The following is an 11,165-nucleotide window of genomic DNA, read 5'->3' as shown; positions in this document are numbered from 1 at the left end:
CGCTTTTGAGATGTAGAGCTGAAGGCGGATGCTCAGTTGTTACGGAGTATAGTGAATGCATTTTGTATACTATATTTATATGTTCAAATTTACAGAAAATTATCGAGCGCTCCGGTTCGTATTATTTTCAATTCGAGCGCTGGCTGCAGAGGATCTGGAAAATTATGGTATGTGGTCAGATTAAAGATTGGAGACAACCCTCTACGGGACCAAATTTTCAAGAATGTTATACGTTTCCACCAACACAGGGCCTACGTGCCGCATGTCCTGCTAGATCATTTGGATCATGTTTCTCAGTCATGAGGTACCGACGAAGAATAAGATTGATCTATGGTAGATAACCATGATTATAATAGGTATCCCGCAATGTATTTCACGGTAGGTACATTAAATTAATAATACACTATGAAATAGATGAACTACATATTATTCACATCTAATTAATTATATTTTAGTACACAGGTAGGTATTTTATTGTTTCCATTACCTACTGCAAAAATACGTTTATTATTGTTATTATTGTCAAGTTGGTACATTTTATTTTCACCCGACAAACGACCGTAGTTGGCTATACTAACTAACAAACGTGAAGTTCGTGAGAGAGTTTGACGTTTAAGATGGCTCTCAGCAGGGCTTGTTTGTCGTCGCGAGTGCCTTTAATTGTGATTTTAGGTGCAACTGGAACTGGAAAAACAAAACTGTCTATTGAATTGGCTCAAAAATACAAAACGGAAATAATTAGTGCCGATTCTATGCAGGTGGGCTATTCATTACTAAAATATTTTTAATCCCAAAGTTCGTCACTATTTAGGTTGAATACTGTGTGGCAAACATAGTTTTTCAATAAATAAATATGTATTAATATAATATATTTTGGGTATCAACTCTAAAAGGAATCCACCGCCAATACACTAAAGTTATATGCTCAAATACTTGCATATTTAATTCAATGTTCACTGGTTCACGTAGGCAACTGACGTTTAATGTTCACTTCTAACCTCAAAAGTACACACGCGACTTAGTGAAAACAACAAACGCTGCGGCATACAATCGATGCAAATTTTTAAAGATGTTGCATTCAATTTAATATATTATGTTTTATATCGATAGTTTCAAGACTAAATTAAGAGGTAACGCTGCATTTGATAACAATTATTGCCATAAAAAAATACATCCCAGGTCGATATTTTATTTTGTGTCCGCGTTGACTTTGTGTTCGACGGGTAAACCGATTAAATTTATTTGTCCACTTGTAATTTTTTGTGGCATAAGATTATTTCTAATACAATTGAATTATGTATAATTTTCCATTACAATAATAGTAATGCTTTTTTAAAATATTATGTAGAGCAGGTTTTCCCAAACTTTTTCTGCAATGGAACATTTCGCAAACCAGGAAATTTTAACGGAACGCTTATCTTATTTTTAGGTTGGGTAGGTACCTAATTCCTACTAGTAAAAATTAAAAAAAATGTTATTAAACACAATATTTATTTAGTAATTATTTTTAAATATAAAACTACTTATAATATAATACAAACATAAAATAATTAAATCAATTAGACTTTCAGTCACTTGCGCGTAAGCCTACTGGTTTAGCTGTCACGGAAAAAGGATTCCGAACCCAGGAATCGTCCTTACTAGTTTTCGGAACATATTGCAAAATATTTGTTTTTAAGTTATGTAGGTGTTCTAAAAATACTTTGGAAACTTCTTCATCTACTTTAAAATTTAATTCATTCAAACATTCATCTGATGAAATCCAAAATTGTATTTTTTTTTATTAAAAGATGAAATTTTATATCTTGTACTGAAAACTGTAATACTTTTTTCTTGTAATGATAAATTAACTTCATAGTAACTACTTGGTAAAAATATCTGCCAGATATGCAAGTTTTATCAACCACGACGGACTTACAATAAAAGCGCTTTGTGTCCACTGTGTCCACTACCCATTTCATCGCACAAAATTTTAAATATGTAATCTGGATTGAAGTGGTCTTGATTTTACATAGTTACCGAGTCATAAACATCAGTGGAGATTGATCATCACTCGGCTTTCAATATGAAGTAGATTCTTTACTTATATTAGTTTTACTTATTTTATTTCTACCTAGTAGAAGATCTTTAAATGTGATGCAGTGTATAAAACCTTTCCAAATTGTCGCGGAACACCTACTCAGGTTCGGAATATAGTTTGGGAAACCCTGATGTAGAGTATGTACGTAGTAAAAAAGTTGAATGATTTCCAGTGACAAACTCGTAATTTTGACCCGTGGCCGTTAATTTTAATAGTACATTATGTATGTATATCATGGAAATACTAATTTAGTACATACAGTACATAACTAGGTACTTATACCTAGTATTTTTTTCTGTAGTACTATGCAGGTATTATTATTTAAATGGTTTTGACTTGGTATGCGGGATTGGATCTCGGTATGATTTTTTTTCTAAAAAAATAATATTTGTGTGTATGACGATCACACTAAACAGAAATCAAACTATTCGTTTTGCTCTCAATTTTCGGAGAGGTTGCATTCGCATGTTTTCTCTCGCCATACTCTTTAGGTCGTTGTGCGGCTGATTTAGTCATAATTGATTTGTCGAATCTCAGAAGTCAACATAAATCATTCTTTCGCATGGCGAAATGTAATTTTACTGGCGTATGGTGGAGTTTCATTGGGACTTATGAGGGAATTTAGGTACGTGCGAGAGTCACTTTCTTCGTGACATTTTTTCTGATACTTACACGTCGGCGGTATTCACTTGCCGCATGTAATAAAAGTTTTACTCAAAAAATACAGCGATACAGGGGTACCGTCTATTAGTACTAGGTTTTACTATGAATAAATTAGCTGAAAAATTCAATATGCCTTGTTTAATAGGTACATCGAATCACTTGCAGCGCAACACCTTTTTATACAGTGACACTCTTTACGTGCGGTCGAGCGAATCCTGATAATGTTATGGAACTATTATTAACTTACTACGTATATATTTTAACAAGTACATCACCCACACCGTCACCCATGGTGGCCGCGCGGCTTACGCGTCGGCATATGACGTCGTGGGTCCAATGCTCGAATCCTGGGTCTGGCAAGTACACAATATATTGTTTTTAAATTTCTATATGAGTCAGAGTATGGACCTAATAGGTTGAGCAAATGGCTGACATCCATTTCTCGTAAAAACAATAACTGTTAATACAAACCTCTACTATGTGGACGCCCATATTTTTTATTAGGATTGGACATGGCTAATATTATTATGCGAACCTAGGTAGTGTTTTAACATAGGTACATAATATTATCTAATAATGTATATTAAACTCATTCCGTCTCAAGTAACCCAACCAATTTTGAATATAAGACAATTTTGGTGGTTTGTTAGTAGGTACTGAAAATAGTTAACATACCTACATAATTATTTATACCATACATACAAAAGAATTCGTAAAAAATGAAGTAGTTGATAATATAATATTAATGTTTTTTGCGAAATAACAACATAATAATATATCGCCTACTTTAATAAACTGCATCCATCCAGATTAGACTGCAGTAGTACCTACGCAGCATGAGACTTTCAAAAGTTGGCTAAATAATCCGGGTCGCGATCCTCATTCACGAGCTCTTGACGAAGAAGAAGTATTTTTCCATTAATCTAAATAATTTGTATTTTTTTCGTTCCTAGAGGAGGGGTTCGGGCCCGAAATAATGTATGTGCACTGTCTGATAACATCGTATACGTGCATTAGTGGGTAATTGCAGGATATCGATCACATCATATTAGCATTAAATTTTACATATTACATTTCACCGTAGCACAGTTCGCCGTTAACTTTCTTATCGGAAAGAGTTAAAAATAGGCGTTCTGTATTTCTAATTTAATTACGTATATACATATTTTCTACTGCCTTTCCCTTGTATTTCTGTAGTTTTTATTACGTAGTTTGTAAGTGATTTAGGTACAAGTCGGTTTACAGGAAGCCAGGCGGGAACCGCGCCAATTTTCAAAACCGTCAAAACCTACAAGAACCGTGCTTTATTTAGACATGAATTTTATCTCAGTGCTATACGACGTAAAGAGGTTGGACGGTCTTTAATATACGACCATATATTTCCGATACGCTTCACGGTGAAGTGTGATACGGTAAACTGCATAGTACGTACATATTTCCGGACACGGGGTTCTTGCTCTGGATCAAAAACACGAGATTTCATATTAACTTTTGCCATGCCTCCCCTCTATGTGAGGTAATAAAAATACTTAACGGCCTACATGCCCAGCGTACGTCAAAATGGAGCTTTTAGATTATCTACAACGTTTAAGAAATGTCCATTTGAAAATAGCATAAAAGCTCTTGAAGCATTTTGACGTACGCTGAGCATTAATGGTAATTCAGATTTAATTTAAAATATTTTGTCCTTTGAAAATAATGTGGTTTCAGATTTCAGATACACAAAATAGTTTATTATAATTTTGGTTGAAGAAATTGCTTTTTTTTCTTAGTTATTAAATAAGATATTATTATAAACCTAAGTATGAAAGTGATTGCAAAAAATTACAACTAATGTTCATACATACTACGGCAATCTGATTGAATGAATGAATTAAAATATATAACTCACTATAATCATGTTCATCATATATATTTACAGTGAGGTGTTGAAACAATGACTAATAAGGCGCGAAATACTAATCATTTTCATAACAACTGCAAAAAATAGTTTCAATTACAACCGCTGCCATTTTGTCTCAATTTGACACCTATTGCGCGCCAATTTCAATTAGCGTAATGGAAACTATCCACATCAGCGTAAACCGAATCTATTTTCCTCGCTATAATGTAATAACATGAATCCGGGGCCTTATTTTCTTGACTATTTGCTGAGTTGGAGTGTTGTTGGTTTTCTCACAAAACAACGACGACTGGTAAAAAATGTACGCCGGCGAAATGGGATACAACGAATTCCGATTCAAGAATTTGCTCGTTCAATTGATATTAAACTCCGAATGTTTTATTTGTATTTTGCAAAAAAACGTCATTGAACATAGACTATTATTGAACATAATATAAGTAATAATTCATAAAAAAGCCATTATTTTTTTTTGACTACGTTATGCATTTAAAGATAGGTACGTTTATACAACTAAAAAAATGTGTCAACTTCTATAAACTTCTTCTTTTCTTCCAATGGTGCTACAGCCAAAATGAAGTTTCCAACTCCTCAATTCTCCACCTCTATTCCTTCCAGCGGATTCGTGGTCTTTCGACCTTTTGCATCGCATCCTGGTGTTGGATGATGCAGTTTAATATATATTATAAGCCTGTGTGTATTTTCAATATTGCACGTTTAAGGTACACCTATTGGTACAATTTGGATCTTAGCTTCGCATAGTTTTTGTATGTCAGTATTATTTAGCTTTGTTTTTGTACTATATTTAGGGATAATTAAATTTATTTTTAGGTTAGTTTTCCGTGCTTTTCTCTCCCTTGGCACTTTTTATTAACTTCAGTCAACTCAGTAAACTTAGTCAAAGCTCATTTGTACGCATTGGATAAAAGGTATGTTAAGATAACTATCCTTTTAAATTTTTCGCCTGAGGCGCGTAAACTGTTTCCTTTAAAGCTACATAAATACTTACTCTTAAATAGTAAGAGGCGGCTTGTCTACTTAAACGGTTATTAAGCGGCACTTTCTCTAGATACTCCACTGCCTACCTACTGCTTTACATAAACCTATATATTATAATTTTCATATCTGGACATTATGTAGGGGTATTTGGAGTTTCTAGAAAATGTCACAAGGGTTTCGTCAAACACAAAAGGTTGGGAATCACTCTGCTGCTCTAGAGCTAAATAAAATACACACGCTGAATTCATTTGACGGGATGATGGTACGCCTGAGAATGTAACGGTATGTAAAATTTATCTATTTTGTTTTCATTCACTTTATATTGTGGGTCGGATCATGAAAAAAGTTGAAATCACAGATAGGTTTTACGTGCAATAATTTAACAATATTTTGATAGCTTTGTCATAAAATTCTACCGGCTTCATTGAAACGAACTACCGATGAATTGCACCTGACGCGGTCATGTGGGTATCTACTGTTTACTTTATGTCAGTATAATTTGTTACGTTTCAATCGTGAAAATTTTCCCCAAAGGGGTTAAAGGTGTGGCCAGTGCAAGGACACAACTAATTAACGAAAGACTAACCACTGTTCGAATGTTTGTCAATGAAACCTCCACTTTTTTGAGGCCCATATACTCCATCCACGGGTAAGTAGTTTTATTTAAAATAAAAAAATGAAAATTGTGACTTTTTCTTCTTTTTCGTGTTCATCAGTTAAGAATCGTGACTCCTTTTAATTCATTTAGTGCTAACAGCGCGACTGGCGCGTTTGGAGTCGTTGGCCGTTAGATATAATTAACGTGTTATTTAAATGTGGTAATTAAAAGGTAGTTAAAAGGTTAGCAGTGATTGTGTTAAAGTGTCCTAGTTATAACTCTCCAGCGATCCCTTCATTATGTCGTCCGCATAGAGCAACAACTATAATTTCAGGTGCGGCGGTTTGGAGAACTGATAGCTCGCAATACGTCTACACTACCGCCAACCGCTGTAACGTTGCCAATTTTTACGCAAAGTTGAAAACATTCACATCACAACTACCTAGTGTTATAGTTATAGTTTAAAAAATACCCGCAACGTCCATTAACATGGTATGACCATCAAGTACGCAACCTCTCGATGACGATGAGACTTTCCAAATTATCGTATTTCCTTGTGGTTACGTGACCAAAGAACTGCATAACTTTCTGGATACATGAAGATCCAGGCCTTCACTTTTATTTCATCCATGATGGGGATATTCCCCCTCTGCCGTCCATAGACTCCTTAGCTTGCGCCTCAAACACCACATTTCAAATATTATTGGTCTGAGGCGCGAACAAATCTTACGTCTTTTTTATTGCTTTATGATGGGTATAGGTAAATAATGATGATTTATTGTATAAAAACTTCTTTTAGACTTGCAAGCTTGCTTTGTCAGAAACGTATTCATAACTTTTTCTGTTATATTAATTATTTACTTGTATAATCGATTATACAATATACATATACAATTCGTCGCTTATATTATGTGCGATTGCTTCTCAACATTTATATTAAAATTTAAAAAAATCACACACATTGTAAAACAAAACCTTTTTCGGTCCACGGCGCTCTAAGATACAAGTTATTGGGAAACTTCAATCTACATAATTTGAGCATTTAGAAGAGATACCTACTTGCGTTTGTTTAAGATAATACAAGTTTTTGTGTGTCTGGATCGGTGCTTGAAAGAGCTACTCGCAATTCCTATTAGCTTGTTTGAATTTTTCATATTGACCATCGACGGGGAGATTTCTCACTGATATTATTATATTGTGGTAAATGGTAGAGTATTTATTCTCATTTCAAAAGAATTTAGATTCCAATTAAATGTGAGTGTGACCCCACGTTGGGTGCCACATGATAGCTCTTTCTAACTCTATTTGAGTGTTGGGATGCTCTGGAGTCTTTCATTTTTGGTGTTTGAATAGAGGTGCACAGAATATTGAACCTCCGGAAACCTGTCATTTTAAAAACATCCGTAATCAGGGTTCCCGGTTTCAAGATAATAAAGGTGTTCTCAGAGTTACAGGGTTCAGTCCCGGTTTAATTTCCAGCTCTGATTGTGATAAATTCAACATGGTTGTATCTAACTATAAATGACGTTTAAGAACGCAGTTCAGTTATACAAATACGTGACATCTTCGCACAATAAGAGGCTACAATATCTACCTACATTCATTGATAATAATATCACATGGTGTGATTATTCTCAGCTGATTCAGAATACCTATCTCGGCTTACACCGGCATGGAGTAATGGCAAAATCACGTCCTATCGCGCGATAATCGCCAGGGTTCGGTCCGAATGCACTCGGTGCAACGGCCAATGCCAAGGATGTATTTTTTGGCGGGCTGCCCCCGTTTATTTTATGCGAGTTGCTAAGTGTTTTTTTATACTGTATGCCCCGTGGTCCGATAGCCGAAATTAATCTGTGTACAATCCAGCTAACTATATATTAATATTATGGGTTTAAATCACGTTCATATCATGTTATCTGAGTCAATATTCATAAAATCTCAACCTAACTATTAATAATTCTTGGTGGAAAGACATTACCTTTACTGACATAATATAATATTACAATATATATCTCTATATATATAAAAATCTCGTGTCACGATGTTTGTGGTCGAACTCCTCCAAAATGGCTCGACCGATTTTTATGAATTTTTTAATGGATATTTGTTAGGTATGAGAATAGGTCAACAAGTATATTTCATACCGCTACGTGATTAGGGTATCTCTATCCAGAAAAATTTATTAATATATTATTTGGCATAAAAAAATACCTATAACTCCAAATTTTCACCCTCCTACCCCCACCCTCCCATTTTTTAATCGCGATTATATTATTTTTGTATGAACAAATTTAACCGTCGTTCTTATTTCAAACAGAACGAAATTATTTATGTTGTTGAATGACAGATGGCGCTGCGTCCGAGAAGAATTCAAGAGAAGCGTCGCGTCATTTTGACATTTCATTTGTCATATCACAACGCAGTGCGTGCAAAATTTTGTACGATTTATTTTAATTTATCTATTTTTATGTGCGTGTATCAAAGTCACAATGCCAGCAAGACGCAAGGGGGGCCATTTGGGCCGTCGAACGAATAAAGCAACAAACATGCGAAATAGTAGAGCAGAAAGAACAAACGAACAAATCCAACAAGATAACAAAAAGGTGCGTGTAAGCATGTCGCAATTGCGTGCATCTCAATCACAAGAGGCACGAGCTGAACGAAATCAACAACGACAATTGGAACGGAGCCAAGCGCGCCGGTTCGTAGTTAACACACGCAGAGCAAATGACCGACAACGCCAACAAGTACATCGAACATTTATATCCGCTTCGTTCCTTCGTCTCGCATTCGAGTACGAGCCAAATATTGAATATTCCGCTCATCCGAAAGTGCTGATTGGTGCTATGGACAAAGAATGTCCCCATTGTCATGCGCTCAAATTCAAACATGAGCCGGGATGTGTTGCGCATCAGGAAAAGTACAACTACCAGAAATTGAGATACCACCAGAACCATTGAACGGCTTGCTCATCGGCACGGTTCCAGATTCAAACCTGTTCCTGAAGTCCATTCGCACATTCAATTCATGCTTCCAAATGACTTCGTTCGGAGCAACAGAAATAGTTCACAATACTGCGGCAAATGGTCAACAATTCCATTCTACGTTCAAAATCAAAGGCCAAGTATACCACAAAGTAGGCTCATTGCTGCCAATGCCAAACGAACCACATAAATTTTTACAAATCTACTTCATGGGCGGTGAGGACATCAATCATGTGGATGCACGTTGCGGCTACAATAGCCTCAATTCGCCTAATGCCAGGCGCATCGTCGGCGAACTGGACGCCCTGTTGAATGAACACAATGAATTATTGAAATTCTTCAAAGCAAAGAATTCAAAGAATTCCAAAGTGACAATCACGCTATTGTCATCAATACTGATAAAACACCAGCTGGACAGCACGTGCGTCGATTCAATGTGCCTGTTGTTGACGACATTGCTGGAATCATGGTTGGCGACCGCACATCGACGCGAGAAATCGTGATTCGAAGAAGAAACAATAATCTGGAGTTCATCGATGACACACACCGTTCATACGACGGTCTCCAATATCCGCTAATTTTCTGGAAGAGACAAGACGGATATTGCATAAACATTAAATAATGAGATCCTGTCACAGGTAATTCATTCATTATGAACATCATTACTTATTTTGAATTGAGAAAAGGAATGGTTGATATTTTTTTGTTTTTATCGGCGGTCATCGTCTACAGCGCTCTATTCCTCTTTCTGTCATAGATCCCATCCCCACACACTTACGATACATTCGTTATTTTTTATTTAACAACCAAAATATTCACTAGAAATAATTTATATGGCAGAACAACGTTTGCCGGGTCAGCTAGTTTATATATAAAAATCTCCAAGAAAATTAAAATAAATATAATGTGTTTAGATCATTCGCATACGCAGTAGGTACTTAGATGTGGTTATTTTATAATTATTTTTGTATTTACACTTTATAATGTTATTCTAATTTTTTGTTTTTAAATATGTACCTACTTACTGTTTTTAATGTCATATTTTAAACGTCTTGAATTTGTTATTTGTTAAGTTAAGTTAAGGAAGTTTGTATTATCAGAATTTTATTTTTACGAGAAATGAATCTTAGCCACTTGTATTACTAAACCTATTAGGTCCATACACTGACTCCAAACACACATTGAAAAACAATACGCATGTGTAGTTGCCAGACCCAGGATTCGAAACTGGGATCCACGTCACTATAAACTAACGCGTAAGTCGCTTAGTTATCTGGGAAATAGTTATATGGGTACTGGGTAAATAATTTATAAACTGGGTTTATCGCCCGGTATTTATTTACTGAAATATGTAAAGATCGACACTCCTTTTAGTATCGTGTTGAACTTTATCAAGTATGGATTGCGGACGTTTTCGTTAGAGTTTAAATTGTAATGTTATAATTATTGTCAATGCAACTATGTGGTGGGGGTAGAAAAGGGGCTGTGTAATGTGGGAAAGGGCTATAGTTCATAAAATAAGTTAAACTTAATTGAGTAGAGGGAGCAATCAGTGTTTAAATTGTGGTTAATTAATGTGTTATTCTGTTGATATTATTATGTTTTTCTTATAATTCAAGACTATTAATTTTTAACCCACTGTATTCGCATAATAACAACGTTATGGTTACATCAATAGGTGGTTGGTTTATAGTAATCTCATTTGTCTCAACACTATTAAAGTTTACCCGATGTAGACCCGGTCACAATCATTACTCGATATAGATACCCCTGTTATGTAACAGTTTATTTTGCCTTTACTATTTGAATAACGTAAGTTACCACAGTAGTTATTTAAGGTATACAATGTTTTCGTATATCGGTTAGTACCTACGCGTTTTGAAATCGGTTTCCGAAATATATGACTTTGTGATAATTAGTAATAATTATATTGTGGAC

The 11,165-nt window shown here is 35.1% G+C and overlaps 1 protein-coding gene across 2 annotated transcripts in view; it reads left to right on the top strand.

Moving 5' to 3' along the window:
• The first annotated feature begins 599 nt into the window (after window positions 1–599).
• LOC147063418 (tRNA dimethylallyltransferase) overlaps window positions 600–11,165 on the top strand; it is a 577,495-nt gene continuing 566,929 nt past the window's right edge. For both annotated transcript variants that reach the window (XM_085959874.1, XM_085959875.1), the window contains exon 1: window positions 600–758. In XM_085959874.1, coding sequence (XP_085816000.1) covers window positions 618–758 — 141 coding nt within the window. In that variant the 5' untranslated portion in view covers window positions 600–617. The remainder of the gene's footprint in view (window positions 759–11,165) is intronic.

The sequence above is a fragment of the Rhyacophila brunnea genome, unplaced genomic scaffold (genome assembly GCF_057557595.1).
Source record: "Rhyacophila brunnea isolate RB1 unplaced genomic scaffold, BYU_Rbru_1.0 scaffold_9, whole genome shotgun sequence".
Taxonomy (NCBI): domain Eukaryota; kingdom Metazoa; phylum Arthropoda; class Insecta; order Trichoptera; family Rhyacophilidae; genus Rhyacophila; species Rhyacophila brunnea.
This window is presented reverse-complemented; position numbering and strand designations above follow the sequence as displayed.